The sequence below is a fragment of the Siphateles boraxobius genome, unplaced genomic scaffold (assembly GCF_051911475.1).
Source record: "Siphateles boraxobius isolate OS27281-9 unplaced genomic scaffold, OSU_SipBor_1 55, whole genome shotgun sequence".
Taxonomy (NCBI): domain Eukaryota; kingdom Metazoa; phylum Chordata; class Actinopteri; order Cypriniformes; family Leuciscidae; genus Siphateles; species Siphateles boraxobius.
Window position 1 is genome coordinate 10,096,381 of NW_027509181.1, and position 19,299 is coordinate 10,115,679.

At 35.5% G+C, this 19,299-nt stretch overlaps 2 protein-coding genes across 3 annotated transcripts in view; one reads left to right on the plus strand and one right to left on the minus strand.

Annotated features, from left to right (window-relative positions):
- The window catches only part of sgms1b (sphingomyelin synthase 1b), a 35,430-nt gene extending 29,394 nt beyond the window's left edge, over positions 1-6,036 (minus strand). Inside the window, exon 1 of one of the 2 annotated variants that reach the window (XM_077206137.1) lies at positions 5,768-6,036. The gene's annotated coding sequence lies outside the window, so the exon portion shown is untranslated. Of the gene's footprint in view, positions 1-2,930; positions 3,040-5,767 lie in introns of those variants that run through there. The other variant, XM_077206139.1, reaches the window with a different exon arrangement.
- A 1,147-nt stretch (positions 6,037-7,183) lies between these two features.
- aarsd1 (alanyl-tRNA synthetase domain containing 1) lies at positions 7,184-18,452 on the plus strand. Its single transcript, XM_077206028.1, has 13 exons — positions 7,184-7,289; positions 7,557-7,685; positions 7,824-7,983; positions 8,883-8,940; positions 9,013-9,169; positions 11,937-12,053; positions 12,192-12,322; positions 12,401-12,467; positions 12,552-12,643; positions 13,506-13,560; positions 13,671-13,765; positions 17,084-17,251; positions 17,467-18,452. The coding sequence occupies exons 1-12, from the start codon at positions 7,251-7,253 to the stop codon at positions 17,220-17,222; spliced, it is 1,239 nt and encodes a 412-aa protein (XP_077062143.1). The 5' UTR covers positions 7,184-7,250; the 3' UTR covers positions 17,223-17,251; positions 17,467-18,452.
- The last annotated feature ends 847 nt before the right edge of the window (positions 18,453-19,299 follow it).

The window sequence follows — 19,299 nt, forward strand, 5'->3', positions numbered from 1 at the left end:
AAATAAAATGGTAAACTTGCTTTTAAAGTAACATAATTAGGGGGGTCAGTTATAAGGGGCTTCTATCAAAGTCAAATAATTGTATGGGATCACAATCACAAAGTAGAACCCACAGTTATTAACTTAACTGTCATTGTTTACATGTTCACTGATGTTTAACAAAATGGTAAAAAAAAACAAGGTCAGTAATGAGACGAAATCAGCAGACTCTCAGATAAGTGAAGAACCAGGAAGACAGAGCAGTCCCAGATGTTATTTATCATATCAACACAATGTTTGGCTCCACTCTCATAGAAGGAAGCAAGAGTAAAACAAAGGGAAATTTGCTTGTAATGGGAAATTGTAAAGCTATACACTTTGTTTAGTTAAGCATTCTCACTCACATCACATCTAAAGATTTTCCCCTCTATTAGCTACAGTTTCAAGGTAACCGTTCTAAAAATGACTGTAAACCACAAAGTAGAGTTAGCCTATTGATCTGGCTGAGGAATTTCCTTCATGTAAAACAATCTCTAAGTATGCACACATAACTACAGTACAGATTTTCGTATTATCTGAATTCTAAACACATGCTTGTTAAGCAAATGCTCGTCAGCTGCGAATCTTGTGATTTTCTACACGACTAAATTAAAACTTTGCATGTATCTGGCTCAGGTTTAAATCATTTTTATTGTTAAATTATTGATATTATAACATCTAAAAATTTGCATAGTATATCGAGTCTGCCACTGGTCAGTCAAAAAGATAGTCCCTCCCCCAACCTCAGACCATTGGTTAAGTCAATACTGCTGTGGCGGCACAAAGCATTGCACTTTTAGGAGAAATCAACCTGCAAATTTCAAGAATGGGGGGACATTTTTTTGAGGATCATCACCTTTAACTAAATGTTATAATCCTCTAAAACAATTATTACTAGCACAATAGAATAAATACAATGGTATATTTTAGTTATTTGTCTGATGATTACACTGAATGAGTAACCAAAATTACAACTAATACACACACTGAACATAATATGAACTAGGCTATAGGATTTACTTGAATAAAGTTAGGAAACAGGTAATAGATCTGTGAAAATGACTAAAAACGCTGTATTCTGCTGCCAGGCCAGTAGTTGGCGTCACTCTGTAAAGAAACACTATGCGTCTATAGACTGAATATGGATTACACATGCGAATGATGTCACCATTTTCACATTTCTGTAGTTTACATGGAGATAATGGTATTGTTTTCAAAAACTTGCACTTTGAATCCGTTTAAAAATGTATTTATTTTTTGCGTTTTCAGGCACCCATAATGTCCCCATATGTCGTGTAAATGAACAACAACCAAAAAAAAGTTCAGTTTTTGGTTGAAAACAATGTTGTGTAAATGGCACCTGAAATAAATTTTTTAAAACATATTCCTATAATCTTTTGATTCATTTACAGCTTCTTTCAATATCATTTTTACAGTGCATACTGTAAGTGGAATTCTGCAACACACACAAACACATCAGTGTGTCAGCGGCAAACTATCCACAAACACACTCGACAGCTCTATGCTTTCCACAGTAAAAGTCTATATTAGGAGCACGTGTCTCCATTCAGCGTCTCATATTTTCCGTAAACAGCCTAGAGCCCTTGGTTATGTGACTTAACAAAGAGAGACCACACAGGAAACAAGTAAACCAGCATGTGAGCCTGAGGTGAAGAGACACAAACTAATTTATCATGGATGGATACAGCGATACCATTTTTGATAAGGGTCATCATTTTAACCATTCAGATTTAAACTTGCGGTCAGATTATTTGTCTTGAATGTCACTCTTCTTAACTTAGTGTACTACAAGAAACAGCTTAATGCAAAGTTTAATAACTTTCAGCAGAGAGAAAACAATACATTTCACATGCAAACTGCACGTTTACATATTTCAGTCAAGTCTCTTCAGCTAAAGCCTCTGGGACTGAAGCCCAGCTGCTTGCCTTCTGTTTCCAGTGACTTCCAGAGCACACACAACTGAGAGACATCCAATTACCCACAGATCACCACCGGCTTCAGTCTTCCCACTAGCTAATAAATGTCTCCTGCCTAATCCAAATTACATTTAATCATTAGTCACCCGAGAACGCCTGCACTGAAACCATCTAGACAAATGCTGCATTATTGTCAACCTACAAAACCTGAAACACCCCTTTCTTCTCTGAAGCATATGGTTTCCTGAATATTCCAGTAAACAATAACGCAGCCAAATACACGTTATGTAATGTTATCAAAGAAAATTTAGGTAAACAAGGTGATGCTCAGCCCACACCTATCAAGTTATTAAAAAAAGCGATTTTTTTTAATGCATCAACCATTTAAAATTTCATAGAGCATGCCTATTTTGACATTCTCATGAGTATCTGGTAACACTCTACATTAGGGTTTCGTTTATTAACTAGGGGTGTCACGATACTAAACTCATGATGCGATATCATTGCGATACTCCAAGACATAAAAGATTAAAGGGGTGGTAAAACACGACTTCTCTTTTCTAACTTTAGCTAGTGTGAAATGTTGCTGTTTGAGCATAAATAACATCTGCAAAGTTACAGCGCTCAAAGTTCAAAGCAAAGGGAGATATTTGCTTTTAAAGAAAAGGACTACAACCAATGGCTGGTAGGGACAACACGACATTCCTCCGGGTTAGTGACATCAGCAACCCTAAAATGTACATAAACCCCGTCCTCCGGGACATGCAGTCCATGTTGAGAAGAGGAAAAGTTGTTGTATAAGAGTACATTTGTGAGTCAGCTCAAACTTTAGCATCCTTCTTTTCACATGCAATAGAAAGTCAGTCTGTGTGCATCTCACAACAGTTCCTATACCAGAAATTTATAGATTATCAAGACAGAATATGCTAATTGAAGATAGTTAACTCCACATCAGCAACAAATTCATCAACTAACCATTCAGAGACGTCCTGTTGCATTCTACATGTTGTCACTTCTTCTTGAGTCTCTCCATCTTTGTCTGACTCGGTTTTAACATTAAAGGCAGAACATTTTCTGTCATTTTAGTGTGTCTGCGTGAGGTAATCGCAGCTGCTAACACACAAGAGCTCTTGAAACCCCGCCCTCTGCAGTAGATCATTTGCATTTAAAGTAGGGGTGGCACGATCCGCTTTTTTTGCCTCCGATACCGATTCCGATACCTGGGACTCAGTATTGGCCGATACCGATCCGATCCAATACTAAAATAATAATTAAAAAAACATTGCCAAATTACCTAATAAACTGTATCTGTATGCCTCACTGTGGGGAAGAGACTGGGATTATTCTTTTGTTAAAGGCATCAAAGCTTGACTTAAACATTATTTTCCTTACTTTGTAAAACAATACAGACAAAATATATACTATATAATTAAAATACATTTATTTTAAAATTTTAAGCGCAACTTTTTAATGAAGCAGCACCATATGATACATAGATTGGACGGAACAACTGAGGCTATCAATAAACTGCCATTGCGCAAAAGTATTGTAATATGAAAGGCTCCAATTCAGAGCGGCACGAAACCTTATGCGCATCCCGTGCGCAGAATGATGCGCTCGAAGCAACATGGAGTCACGGCGCACAGCTCGTCGCATTGAAAAGTTCAAAGCACAAAAGTAAGATATACATATATTTCTTTATTTATTCATTAGTTTGAGCCTTTTAACAGTTTTAGATTTCAGTTAATGTGCGTGTGAAGAGCAATTATATCGCTCTCTACTCCAGTGTTGTGATTACTGAGGAGTTGTGTTGTGATCTAACAGACACCCGGTTGAAAGTAACATGTGAAACTCCAGCACGTTAATGTCCTTTTATGCAAACCATAGACCTTTATCTACATATCTACAGTATAATAATAGGAACATTGACTCATCTTGGAGAGTTTCATCGTGTTGACTGTTTTACCCGAGCGCGACGCGCTGTTTGAGTGCTGAGAATGACTGACAGCCGCAGCGGAGGAAAGCACTTAGGTGAAGATTAATTTAACGATTTAAATCTGTACCTCACATTAAACTATATGTAATGGCTTCAGAAATCTTGGAATACAGTACACGAAAACATTATAGTGCTTTATAATGTTTTTGTGCCTTTTGTGTTGTATAACAATAACATACGTAGGCTATACAATATCGGATCGGATTTGGATGGTCTCGTCTGGCGATACCCGATCCGGCAAATATTGCTAGTATCGGAGCAATACCGATACTGAGTATCGGATCGGCGCACCCCTAATTTAAAGGGCCAGGCACAAAACGGTGCATTTTTGCTAACCCTCAAAGTGACAACTTTAACATGCTATATAAAAATATCTGTGGGGTATTTTGTGCTAAAACTTCACACACACACTCTAGGGACATCAGAGATTTATTTTACATCTTGAGAAAAGGGCATTTTACCACCCCTTTAACAAAAAAATGTACTGTTGGTTAAAATGCTAAATTGTTAATAAATGGGCTTGGACTTGGACAATGGACACACAAGAATAAATGTATTCATGATTCTGAAGCTGAAAATACCGAATTATTTTAGACAAATATGCTTGCACTCTGTCACTGACTAGATATATTTATTTTATATTATAGATTTATATAGATTTTTTCTCACACAGTAGTTTTTATTTTGGGTGAACTTTCCACGATATCATATTTTCACTCCACGATCAAATTTGTTGCATTTATGTATTGCGATATATTGTGACACGGTACTGTATTTTTACACCCCTATTATTAACTTTAACTAATACCATTTAATAAATTAACAAAAATATATTTTTAGAATTATTTTACAGAACTTATTAATCTAGGTTAATGTTATTTTATAAATGTACTATTGTTCAGTTAATTCATTTTTGTTCATTATACATTAACAAATATTAAGAACTGAACCTCATTGTAAACTTTTACCGATAACCTTTGCCGATTAGCAAGAACTGAAAAGTTAATTTCTCATAAAAAACTATAATTAAATATATTATAAATAAACTTAATGGTATAATGCCTAGACTCACTTGTAACATTTAAAAATATTTCTTTGGGCAAAATAGCATTATTGAATTTAAATATCGGCCACAATAGCCTAATTTCAATTTCAACAAATCTGTGCTTTCATACTTGCACAATAAACTTTTAAGTATGCTACTTTAAAAAAAAATATTTTACAGTCATTAAACCAGATTTTGGGTGGAATATGTTATTAAAACTTACAAAAACAACTGAAACCAATATGAAAACAACTATATTCACATTACTGAGATCTACATTACAGGGTTCCCGGTAAGACGATAAATTTCCAGGCCAGAAGAAATCACAATTCCCTTACAGATTTGCCATCTACGATAGCAATGCATAGCAACCTGTAGCCAAGGCCTTACATTTCCAATAGCTTTTCCTTTAGTCTTTTTAAGTATCTCAAAAAGAAGCCGTAAAATGCTAGGCTAACATTGGCATCATGCGAAATATTACAAACTTTCAAAATTAAAATATCATCCTGCCACTATTTGATAATAGCTATTACAACATAAATCAAACATTTCCACGTTGTGCAAACATGATGGATTCGCAACAGATGAAACAACAACAACATTAAACCAGCAGCTCTAGCATTCATCAGGGCAAAAGCATGCAGGTCCGCAGAAAGTTGCGATGATCAACAGATGAAACATTGTAACCGCAAAGACGTTCGAATGTTCCAGTTCAGGCTGTTAATTCAAACGTGCTCGGCGATTACTTCAGTGATGCTGCCGGGAACCTACCTTTCTCGAAAACCTAAAACTCATCTTCACAAACCCACAGGATGCGTGTGCTTGAGATTCACCAGGAGTGAGTCACTGTGAACGTCTTGAGGAGATCCGCTGCTCTAGACAGCTCGAGCTCGCTCGCTCACTCACTCACTCACTCACCACGCATGTGTGTTGGGAGTTGCATAAAAACTCAGTTGGTGAAGTGTATTGACTTATTGGTAACAAAGGCACGTAGGTCTAAACTAGATAGAGTTTTCTAAGACTTGTGATCACTGACCCTCCTGAAGGCGGGGCAAGACCTCATGTGTTTGTTTGTTTGGGTGGGTGTGGGTGTGTGGGTGTGGGGTTGGGGGCAAAAAGGATGAGAATGGGAATATTCATGCCATAGCCTATTCATTTCACAGTTAATGGGCTGTTGTCTGCAGTTGAATGCAATTATTGATTGTTTTGTTGATTGCTGAAAGAATTACTGTCATAGGCCGTGGCCTTAAGTGACTTATTGCTTTAGTCTTACTGCATTTAGATAAGATTATCTGAAATATAGGCTATTATAATAATATCAAATACACATGACAAGCATATACAATACACGTATTGATGTACGGTAGTAGGTCTATAGTGGATAGTAATTAAAATTTAACTACCGAATATAAAACACTCAGAATTGTTTTCATTAAATCATTTAGACTATATGTAATTTGTGGTCAATTGCGCCACCTACTGGTCAATAATGTGAGTGCCCCTCACACAAAACTGTAGAAAGAAAAAAAAAACAAATAGATAAGTCTACATTGTTGCATATACGTTTCTTAAAATGTATCAAATTAAGTGCCTTTTGATAATTATCCATCTCTGTGAAGATTTTATATTTGCTAGTTTAAGAAAAAAATATATATTAAGAAGGGGCCATATATTTACCTCCGGAATTGAATTTTAGGGGAATGTTGATCTCTTCAGATTGCTTCTTTTTGTTTCTTAAATAAAACACTAGATCTACTTTCCAGTTATATAAGAATATATAAGAAGTTATATAGACCTACTTTCTAGATCTACTTTCCAGTTATGGCAAATCAATAATTATTTATGAAATTAATTAATTAATTATGCATTTAACTTAACAGCACAAAAATATTGAAGTAGCGTTATGACAAAATGACTTACATTGATACAAGATTACCTTGCATGAATTATATACACAGATGCACACATACACATTCACAGTAATAAATTAACAACATGGGAAAAACTTTAAAAAGAGGTTTGAACAAGATACTTTTGTTTTGAAAAAAATGGCTGTGGGCAAAATGTCTTACATTGATGCAAGATCATATCTATATCTATATATCTGTATGTCTATTATACAGAAATAAAGAAACTACAGGGGAAAAAAGAAATAAAAACAATGCTTACTCAAGAGACTTTTATTTTGAAAATAAAAGTCTTCACGACTTCACTGTAGCAAATTGTTCACTTGTGCTTTCGTTTGCTGAAAAACATGGCTTTTCAGTGTCAGAGGGACAGTTATTTGCAGGAGGTATGCGGCTGTTTCAGATTTTAAGACATTTGTAGCGCCAGAGCAGTGTATGAAGAGCATTAAGTTATCTGAATGTGTGAACACAGTGTTTTTAATGACAGCACATGTCCAGCAGTGACAGCTGCAGAGATTGTACTTCTCTGCATACAGTTCATGTATAATTTTTACACATGTTGATTTGATATTAATCGAGTGTATGTTTAATATTGTGTAAAATTGCATTTGTCACATCAAGAATATTTATGTTTGTCCACTTGTCTTTTACAGTTTGACACGTCTGTGGTGTCTTGCGTGCCTGCAGAATTAAAACTAGAGAATAATGGGAAAAAAGAAAAGCTGAAGGGTTTTAATGTGAATCTGAAAGACACGATTCTGTTTCCAGAGGGTGGAGGACAGGTAAGTTCTCTTTCTCTAATGTCATGCAATGCTGGTAACTAGACACAATGTTTGAAAAATCCCTAAATACCTGTATATGTTTTTATTATAGCATGTGCTTGATTTGATTTGAGATTGTTGTCTTTTCATCATTCCCAGCCTGATGATCATGGGACGGTCGGTGGTGTCCCAGTCCTGCGTGTGGTGAGACAGGGTCCAGAGGCTGTGCATTTCATCAGCTCAGCCCTAGAGGAGGGTCAGGAGGTCCACATCAAACTGGACTGGGAGCGACGGTTTGACCACATGCAGCAGCATTCGGGTGAGGAGGGACGGAATGTGTTTGGGAGAACCAAAACCTGACATATGAAATAAAATAATAGTGGAAAACATTATTGAACAGTTTAATTAGACAAATTATGAACTTTTAAAAAACATTTGCTAGCTTTTATGGGTCATACACTATGTTGTAGTAAAATATAAAGCTCATTTAAAGCTTAAAGAGGGAAAAACACCTCAGTTGTATTCAGATGTCCAAACTGAGCAAAATATGCAATTTGGTGCAGTTGCTAATATTCATTAGGAAGAAATTATGGTAGCTTGTAATAGAGCAATAGCAGGCTACTTGCATAAAATGCATGTAAAATTTAAATATAAGTTTTAACAATCTCCCAATAATACAGTATGTCTTAGTAAGATGATATTTAAATACTTTTATGATAATAGTTGTATGATCAAACCTCTGTAGTTTTCAAAATATATAATGCAATGCAATAGATTATGATTGAGTGATGTACAAATAAAAGTTCCTCAATAGCCTTATCATATTAGATTCTTACATATCAACATGATTTTTCTAAAATATTATGTATGGATAATCAAGTAAACCCAAGTGGCTTCGGCCCAGTAAGTGTTCATCTAGAAATATTACTAGCAATATAAAATCTATTCTCACAGTTATATCACAATTTCACAACAAAATAACACATGTACCGTGATCTAACAGGGCGACGGTTTTAAAATGTTTTTACTATTATACTAAAGAAGACCTTTAACATGCTAAAAAAGAATAAAATCATTAGATTGTACAACCATTACAATCATGTTGATAATTTAGAGGCCTAAGAAATTTGTGTATCAAATATGATACGGTAGGATGTATAGAATTAAATAAAGCTCAAACTGATTTTATCTCATACATGTTGTCTTTTTTTTTCAAAGGTCAGCACTTGATCACAGCTTTAGCTGAGACAATGTTTGGATACAAAACTACCTCTTGGTAAGACCTTTAGTAGGATCTATTAAATGAGATTATCAAATGTTAAAGCATGCTGGTTATGAAATGATACAGGGAGTTGGGACGTCAGCGGAGCAGCATAGAGCTGGACACAGCATCGGTGAAGCCCGGAGAAATGGAGGCTTTGGAGGTTGCTGTGAATGAGAAAATTCGTGCACACATTCCAGTCACTGTCAACCTTCTGTCCATTGATGATCCAGCTGTGGAGAAGGCATGTGTGCATCTTCACAAATCTACTTTTAGTCGTTATTAGAAAACACAAATATTACATTTACCTAAGCAGAGAATACAATTCAATTCAATTCAATTCAAATTTATTTGTATAGCGCTTTTCACAATACACATTGTCTCAAAGCAGCTTTACAGAAATTGCATTTCGGAAATGTACATAGAAAAATACAGTTAGTTAATCAAGTATTAATTTATGGCATAACATATCGCCGGCTTTGAGTCGTCTCTTCACAGGCGTCGAGTCGTCTCTTCACAGGCGTTGGGGCATCTGAAGTCTCCGTGAGAGGCTGGATACAAACTGGAGCGGACGAACGCTATTTACCTCGGGACTAGCGTCCCGAGATAACAGCAGAAAGGCAGATGGGAAATAATTAGCATAGCTGATGTTCATAATGTTAATGCATTCGAACTGATTCAGCAGTATCAAAGGTTAAGCATTAAGTGAATGCTTGGTTAAAGAGATGCGTCTTTAATCTAGTTTTAAACTGGGACAGCGAGTCTGAGTCTCGTACAATATCAGGAAGGCTATTCCAGAGTTTAGGAGCTAAATGCGAGAACGCCCTCCCTCCTTTAGTGGACTTAGATATCCTAGGAATGACCAGAAGCCTCGAATTTAGTGATCTTAAAGAGCGCGATGGATTGTATGGCGATAGAAGGTCTGTTAAATACACAGGAGCTAAACCATTTAGGGCTTTATAGGTCAGTAGGAATACTTTGTAATTGATACGTAACTTAATAGGTAACCAGTGTAGAGATGATAAAATAGGTGTTATATGATCATATTTTCTTGATCTAGTAAGAACTCTAGCAGCTGCATTTTGCACTAACTGTAGCTTGTTGATTGAGGATGTAGGACAGCCAGCTAATAAAGCATTACAGTAATCTAGTCTCGAGGTCATGAATGCATGAACTAACTTTTCTGCATCAGAAACAGATAGCATGTTGCGTAGCTTAGCAATGTTTCTAAGGTGGAAAAAGGCTGTTCTTGTAATATATGAAATATGATTTTCGAAAGTCAAGTTGCGGTCTAGTATAACACCCAGGTCTTTTACTGTAGTGGATAAAGTAACAGGACATCCTTCTAAATTAAAGTTGTATTGTAAGGGATTTTGTGGGTAGTTTTTTGGACCAATAAGTAGTACCTCCGTTTTATCTGAATTTAATAGCAGGAAATTACACGTCATCCAGCATTTTATATCATTTAGACACTCTGTCAATTTAGATAAGTTAGTGTTTTCATCTGGTCGTGATGAGATATATAATTGAGTGTCATCAGCATAACAGTGGAAATTAATTCCATGTTTTCTTATAATATTACCAAGTGGCAGCATATATATTGAGAATAGCAGAGGGCCTAACACCGATCCTTGCGGCACTCCATAGTCTACTGACGTTATCTTTGATTTTTCCCCATTTAGACAGACAAAATGGTAACGGTCTGATAAGTAAGATCTAAACCAGCTTAATGCCTGTCCCTGAACACCAGTGTAGTTTTGTAGTCGATCCAGGAGTATTTTACTTGTATTACAAGCCGAATCTAATCAGGCTTAAAACGGTAGATATCTTCTGATTCCCAACAAAACGTCACATTATACACTGTAAGTTGTAGAGCCCAAAGTCATGTGAATATATAGAATATAGAATGACTGAATTATCTTCAGTATTTCAGTGAATAATTTTCAGTTATTCAATGAAGTAATGATAAAAAAAATGAACATGGATAAAACACAACATATCATACACACTGCCTGCCTGCCCCGAAAAAAGTCACTCTTTGGATTTAAACAGGTAAATGCTTAAGAGTCAATGATTGGATCTTTATTGCAGTGATTATTGTGTTTATAGCATGTTATATGTTTGGCAACAGTTCTTCTAACACTAATTGATGGAGTGTGTTGCTTTTCATTTCTTAAACAACCCTGTAGGAAGACACACCATGGCCATATTTCAGGATTACAACGTCAAGATCCATCATGCTCAAACTGTGAAAGAATGGTTAGGAGGAAGCATGAGGAATTATTTTCACACATGAATTGACTCCTCTGAGTCCAGAGCTTAAATTCATTGAAAGTGGGATGTGCTGGAGGAGACTTTACAGAGTGCTGGACTCTTGCATTGTCAATACAAGATCTTGACCAAAAATTGATGTACCCCTTGATAGCAGTTAATGCTGTGATGTTATTTCCATCGAGAGGTGCTTACATTTTTATGGCCATGGTGTGTCTTCCTACATAGTTGTTTAAGAAATGAAAAGCTACACACTCCATCAATTAGGGTTAGAAAAACTGTTACCAAACATATAACATGGTAAAAACATAATAATCACTGCAATTATGATCCAATCATTGACTCTTAACCATTTGCCTATTTAAATCCAAAAAGTGACTTCTTTTTTTGGCCAGGAAGTGTATTATATGTCATATTCAAAACTCAAAACTATAATATGCACTCGTTCGAAAGTTTGGGTTTTGGTAAGATTGTTTATATTTAAAAAAAAAGAAGTCTCTCACGCTCACAAGGCTCCTTTTATTTGATAAAAAAATAATAATAATACAATATGCTGATTTGGCGCTCAAGATGCATGTTGAAAACAGTAGAGCTGCTTAATAGTTTAGTGAAAACATTGACACATTTTTTCACGATTTGTATGATGAATAGAAAGTTTAATAATAAAAAACAGCATTTATTTGAAATGGAAACCTTTCATAACATATATGTGTCACATTTGATTAACTTTTTTTTAACAGGTAAGAAGCCGTGGTCTTCCTGACGACCATGCTGGGCCCATCAGGATCATTGACATTGAGGGTGTAGACGCCAACATGTGCTGTGGGACTCATGTGTCCAACCTCAGTCACCTACAGGTCAGTCCTTCTGTCCTTGTCTAGCACAATTTAGGTCATCCTATCTCCCAACTTAACCTGTCAGCCATAGTCTTAGTATATTATTCAGTGATGTTCTGCTGTTTAATCACTCAAAAGTTGTGTTTACATGCTCATTAGATCATAAAGATTTTGGGGACTGAAAAAGGGAAAAAGAACAAAACCAACCTGATTTTCATAGCGGGAAACAGAGTGTTAAAGTATGCTGAGAAGAGTTACAACACTGAAAAATCTCTGACCGTCCTCCTCAAGTGAGTTTTTGTCCTTTGAATCAGGTGACCTGTCTGCTTCTCCACGACAAACTAACGTTTGTTTGTGTGGTCTATTAGGACAGGGGCTGATGAGCATGTTGATGCTGTGGACAAGCTACAAAAGACGGTCAAACGTCTTCAGAAGGTAAGCTACTGTAGAACAAGTCAACAATGATTCATTTTTCACTTTAACAATCATTAATCATTACCCTGTGTGTTCCTGTGACAGAGTAATCTTACTCTCCTGAGGGATATGGCTGTTCTGATAGCGCAGAACTTCAAAAACAAAACGGACAGAGGAAACTTCTTCAGCTTACACAAGTGCGTGCTTAACTTCTCCTGTTAAAGTCTTATATCTGAGTAAAACAGCTTCTCGAACAAGATCAAATGCAGGGCGGGGCTTGATTTTGTCCATCGGATATGGATTGGATCAATGGATGGTTGTGGTTTGCTATTGGACGATTGTGTTCCTAGTCCCTGCTAGTAAGTTATTTTGATTAAAGATTACAAGGATATGTGAATTTAAAAAAAAATTATGTCCAAAAACAAATCATTTATAATAAAACTGCAAAATTAAATAATTCATCAATTTCAGGGTATGTTTACACGACAACGATGTACTAAAAACGGAAACACTTTTCCTTTGTGTTTTTCAAGTACAGATGACAACATTGCCAAAATAATCCCATTCACAAGAATCCACGAAAACAACTAAAAACGCTGTATTCTGCTGCCGGGCCAGTAGTTGGCGATGTCACTTTGTAAAGAAACACTACGTGCATATTAACTGAACACATAATGCGCATGACATCATCGCTTTCTCAAATTCAATTTTTTTTTTTGTAGTTTACATGGAGACAATAATGGTATCGGTTTCAAAAACTTAGGTTTTCAGGCCCTTAGGTTTTCGCTGTTGTCATGTAAATGATTGGCCAAAACGCATTAAAAGTTTTCCGTTTTTAGTTGAAACCCGTGTCTTGTAAACGGCCCCTTAATTTCTTGGTGACTTTAAAGGTTTATGAGGGAATAAAATCAGCAAGAAATGACGTTCTCAACCCACTCTACTTCCATGACCTGATGTAATTCCAGATAAAACAATATATTTAACATGAAAATATTAGGGCAACATTGAAAAGTTCAGTCCATTTATCAACTTTTCAGCCTTTTGGTGATGTTTTCACAGCAAAGATGGTGATAATGAGTTCATGAACATCATCGCAAATGAAATTGGATTTCAGGTGAACCACATCTTTAATTCCTGGAATACAATGTATGTGCAGTGTTATTCACAGATGCCCATTGTGGAGATTGACACGTAGTTTGCACTCTCATTGCTGTGCTTGTGTAGGACACAGTGATCTTCCTGACCGTGGGTGAGGAGAAGGGTGCAGGACTGTTCCTGCTCGCAGGCCCTGAGAATATCGTCACTGAAGTGGGACCTCGGTAAGACCAATACTAATTTAAGTATTTTCGTACTGGCAATTTTTTTTAACCCTGTTAAAGGAATAGTTCATCCAAAAATGAAAATTATGTCAATAAAAACACAATGACACAAATGAAGATATTTTTGATGCAGGGTTCCCGCGGATCCTTAAAAAGTCTTAAAAAGTCTTAAATTAGATTTTTAAAATTTAAGGCCATAAAAAGTCTTAAAGTCTTATTTTTACTTATGAAAGGTCTTAAATTTTAGATGACACTTCGACTTAGACATATCTAAATGTTTTCCAAATTAAAACTATCTAATTAGCGTAGTATTATTTTATATTATTCTATCTTTGTGGATTTGCTTGTTCACGTGACAATTCGCATCACATTGGCGGCAGAATAACGTCTGTCTCCTGCACGCGAGAGAGGAGAGAAGAAGAAAGTTGGCAAATGTCAGTTCAGTAGTAAGTTCATTCTTTGTGCGTTGGGGTGTGCGATGTGTATTGTCTACTATGATATTGTAATCATTGTTTTAACGATGTACGAGGCACTGTGAGCTGACATCGCATTTGTCTCTCGTGCTTTCACTGCGTGATGTGTGCAGTTATAGGTAGGCCTATGTCCCCAAATTAGTTTTTGTCTTATATTTATATTATGTTCTTATATTATAATATCACATCAGTAAGAGTGCCGTTTTCCCGTGCACAAGTGTGATATTTTGTTATACAATAGTTAAATTTAAAATAAATTAACATTGTGAGTTACTTTTTAGAAACCATATTGACAATATTATTTGTTTTCCCTTTATTTCGCTGACGAGAATTTCAAAATGAAACCGTAGCAGAGTCTAATGCAACAGACACCGATGATTTCTTGACTGAAATCCACGTTTTAAACGAGTCATTTTAACGATTCAATGAACAATCACTTGTTTCTTTCCCGAATGAATAAGCCGTTTGAACAAATCGGTTGAATGAATGAATGACTCCCTCAACTCGCTTACGGTATTAAGACAGTGACTTGCTGCCGCCTACTGGCGGTTTTAGTTTCATATTTAAAGTACCCTTTAATTAAAACGTTAAAATTAGAAATCATTTCATATTTAAATATTGAATATGGATTTTTTTTTAAACTATCTCATAGCTTTATTTATGCAATTGTAAATGGAGTGTAAATATTAATGCCTCTTCTGATGCTGCTTCTGTGTCACCTCTGAACTGCAAAGATGGATTTTGATTGAATGATTTAATTTGACTGGTAACGGTGGTACTGTATAATTATTGTGTAATTAAGTATTATTGTATAAATAAGTATAATTACTGTATAATTTAATTAGAAAAATTTGAATGTTAGTATTTGACATAAAAGGTGATGCAGAACTCTAAATAAGTTTAGAAAAAATGTCCATATATAGGTGAAAATGCCCCTGGAAATCAATTTAAGGTGGCAAATATTGCACGTTAATTAATCATTTCTGTCACTGCTGTGAACTGACCACTGCATAGAATATGAAAAATATGAATATCTTCGTGAGTCTCCTGTCAACAACAGGCCTAAACCAGCCATTGCACCAGCACAAAAACACAATCAGTAAAATATCATCTAATTATTATCAACAAAACGTTTAAAATATCGAGATATATTTTTGTCAATATTGCACACCCCTAATGTACGGTCTTAATTTTGATTTCTTCAAGTCTTAAAAAGGTCTTAAAAAGCCTTAAATTTGACTTTAAAAAGTGTGCAGGAACCCTGTTGATGAAATCTGAGAAATTTCTGTCCCTCCATTGACAGTCTAGGCAACTACCACTTTGACGCTTCAAAAAGTTCATAAAGAGATCGTAAAAATAATCCATATGAATTGAGCGATTTAGTCCAATTTTTCTGAAGAGACTCGATCACTTTATGTGATGAACAGATTGAATTTCGGCTTTTATTCACATATAAACATTCATCAACACACACATCGGTTGTGGTTAACAGAAGCTCAAGCATGTTCGCTTTACTTGCGAGAGCCAATGAGGTTCATTCTAGTGTTACGCACCACGTTTGAGCTTCAGCAAGAACCAATGAGGTTTGTTCTCGAGCGTCAAATAGGTTCGGTTGAGCTTCTGTTTATGTTCGCTGATCAATGGAGGGATAGAAAGCTCTCAGATTTCATCAAAAAGATCTTCATTTGTGTTCCGAAGATGAACGAAAGTCTTACGGGTTTGGAACGATATGAGGGTGAGTAATACTGAAAGGATTGACATTTTTTTGGCATATGAAAAAATAGTCAGGAAAAAAAATTTTTTTCTAAAATGCAACAATTTATTGAACCTTTAGACAAAAAAAAGTTTTGCTCATATTTGATGCATCAGGCTTCACATACTATGATATTGTGAGATTATGGAGCTTACACACGAGGATGAAAAAAATATGAATTTTATGCAGTTGCTGATATTTACAGTTTATGGCAAAAACGTAAGAGTATATAACAGTATAACAGACTACTTGAATAAAATGCATATAAATATCAGCCGTCACTTTATATCTCCCAGTAATATGTTATGAAGATGATATTAAAATGCCTAGTTTTATGACCAAACCTATTTAGTTTTTATTGTGAAAGCAAAACATATAATGCAATGCCGTACAAAGATAATTGCGAGATGAACAAATAAATGTTCCTCAAAATCCTGAATCATATTTGATGCATACATTTTAGCATGATTTAAAAAAAAAATGATGTATGGATAATCAAGTAAGTTGCTTCAGTCCAGTAAGTGTTCATCTTGAAATATTACTAACAATTTAAAAAATATTCTCATGTTTACTTCATAAATCAGTGAAGAGTTCACAGCAAAAAGACATGATTATTCTAAAAGGATTACGTTTACTTGTTAGTAAAGTATAAACTATCAGTCAGACAACAGAAGGCATGTAGTCGATTGTGTACAACAGGGTTTTCAGCAAAATTTTGATCGTGTTAATAATTTAGTGGCAAATTAATCTGGCTAAGGACGGCCCACTTGTGACTACCATGTATTAATTACTTGATGCCACAATAATAGAAAAGAATTCAAATTACAGTCACTGTAAGCAGTTGTGCTTGAAACATGCACCACATTTACAGACAAAACAAAAAAACCTACTGTCTTATTTACTGTCTACAACTTTTGTTGCTTCTACTAATATTCCTTAGCTTTAGAAGTGTTTACACTGCCTGTCAAGAGAATGATTCTGTAATAAATCAAAATTGAATTGTTGCATGCAGAATTATGTTGTGCAGTGACGCTTCCAGTAGGTGGCACTCTGCTGAATGAAATGCTCCTCTGTTGGTGTCCTGATGTGTAGAGTGTCAGAGCTGCTGCAGGGTAAAGGAGCTGGAAAGGCTGGACGTTACCAGGGTAAAGCCAACAGTCTGGTGAAGAGGGCAGAGGCTGAGTCCTTATTGCTGGAGCATAGCTGCAAACTCACCACAGGAGAGGAGTAAAACAAGCGCAGACACATGCTGACATACAGGTGCGTTGATGAAGACTCTGTCTACACTGAACACATGCATCAAGCGCACCACAACTTGATGGTGCCGCGATTTGCAAGGAAACTGTCTACACGGAAGCGCACAATGTGTCGCAAAACTTTTGATGCACTACATAAGTGTCACAGTCACGTTCAGTTTGTTTTAGGTTCTTGGACTTTCTGTTTTGTTTACATTCATCATGTGTTTCTTGTTGTAGTTTCCCGCCACGCATCAGTCACCATGGACACCAACACCAATCAACACAGCTGTTCGTCATTGACTCATCATCACTGTGTATTTAAGTTCCTCATTGTGCTCACTTCAGTGTCCGGTATTGTTCATTACATTTTACATGCTGTCTCGGATGTTGGCTGCATGTTAAATAAACCTTGTGATGTATACTCATCATCTTCATCACTTTCTATAGTAAGTGCTCAAGCCAATTCATTTTTCCTGTCCATCCAAATAATTTATAAAGATTAATTATTTCTTTCTCCCCTCCTCTTTTTTGTTGGTTCATGTTGTTGTTGTTTTTGTCTCAGGCCTTCAAATTTAAATCTTATACATAAAAGCCATTATGTATAATGCATTATAAAAGTATTCATAATGTGTGTTATTATGCATTATATTTTTTTCATAAATAATTGTAACCAAAGTTATAATATTTGCAGATTCCTTGTTACAGCTACAAACTGGTTGTTTGTCATGTGTTTTAATGCATTATATTTTCTAAAGGCGTAACATAAGTATTATAATGTATTATAACTCTGGTTACAGTTATGCACGAGATCATACAATGCAATAAAAGGTGCATTATATACAAAGCATTAATTAATGCATTAAAATACTTTTATAATGCATTTTATATAAAGGCTTTAAGTAAAGTGTCACAAATCATTTTAAGGGTACTAACGTGTAAAGATTTTTCATGATTCTTAAATAGCCCATGTAAGTTCAGTTTTTATACTAATTTATGTTTGTTGAAAACAAAGTATGAAACAGAATGATACTGTTAAGCTTACAGCTGATTTAGAGAGAGTGTAAATTGTAGTCCTACTGTATCTATGAGATTTTTTGTTTGTTTTTGCTTTGTTAATTTGAAGTAATGCACACGCTTCAGAAATGACCATATTGCTCATGATTTGTTGATTATTTGTCAGCTGTTGGACTAGTTCTTAATAAAGATTGACAGAAAATACTGAATTAAATGCATCACATTTTATTGTGGGAAGGATATGAATAAGATATTGGGACAGCAGCTCTAATCTAAATACACTGTGTTAAATCATTGGGCTGCATTAAATGATATGATATTCTCCAAGTGTTCAGAAGATGATATGATGACAGGATTTTTATTTGTGTGTGAATTATCCCTTTAAAGTCACAATATAGGGATGGGAAATTAGTGTGTACATTTAGGCCCTTACACCTGGTATTAAGATGCATTTTGATGGATCAGATCACAAGTGGATGACGCTAAATATGAGTGTAAATGAGTTCCGAAACGTTCGGCTGGTCTTGCGACTGTCAGAGCGGAAATAAAAGCTGACGCTTTCTGTATGTTTTTCCGTCGTCTCTTGGCACTTTCAGTTGTAAATTGCACGAGCTTATTTTGTCCATTAGATTGAAAGATCTGAAAAAACCCATACAACCCCCCACCCACCTCAAAGAAAGGGCTGGTGATCACCAGACGTAAAGCTGATTGAAGACTAAAAATGTTCAATACTAAACACATGATTCACTCATATCCTACTGTACCACAAAACTTGTAATAATCCTCAAATGCATATAGTTTTTGTAATGGCTGTACAGTGAATCTCAAATGAGGAGTAGGCCTATGTTTGACTCACACCTTGTTTTCCTGAAGATGATTTGGTTCGTCGGATCGGTAGATGATGTTAAATGCTTTTGTCTTCTTAATATTGCATCTAAAACTCTTTTAACCTGTATTTTAAACTTAGTATTATTCAGCATGCCATTTTAATGACCTCATATTAATGACTACATGAATTTGGCTTACTGAATTGCACATTTTGCCGTACACATAGAT

Coding starts and splice junctions, on each gene's coding strand:
- aarsd1 (XM_077206028.1), top strand. CDS start 7,251: ATGGCTTTTCAGTGTCAGAGGGACAGTTATTTGCAGGAG. Junction 12,644..13,505: donor AACTTCTTCAGCTTACACAA/GTGCGTGCTTAA, acceptor ATGTTTTCACAG/CAAAGATGGTGATAATGAGT. Junction 13,766..17,083: donor GTCACTGAAGTGGGACCTCG/GTAAGACCAATA, acceptor CCTGATGTGTAG/AGTGTCAGAGCTGCTGCAGG.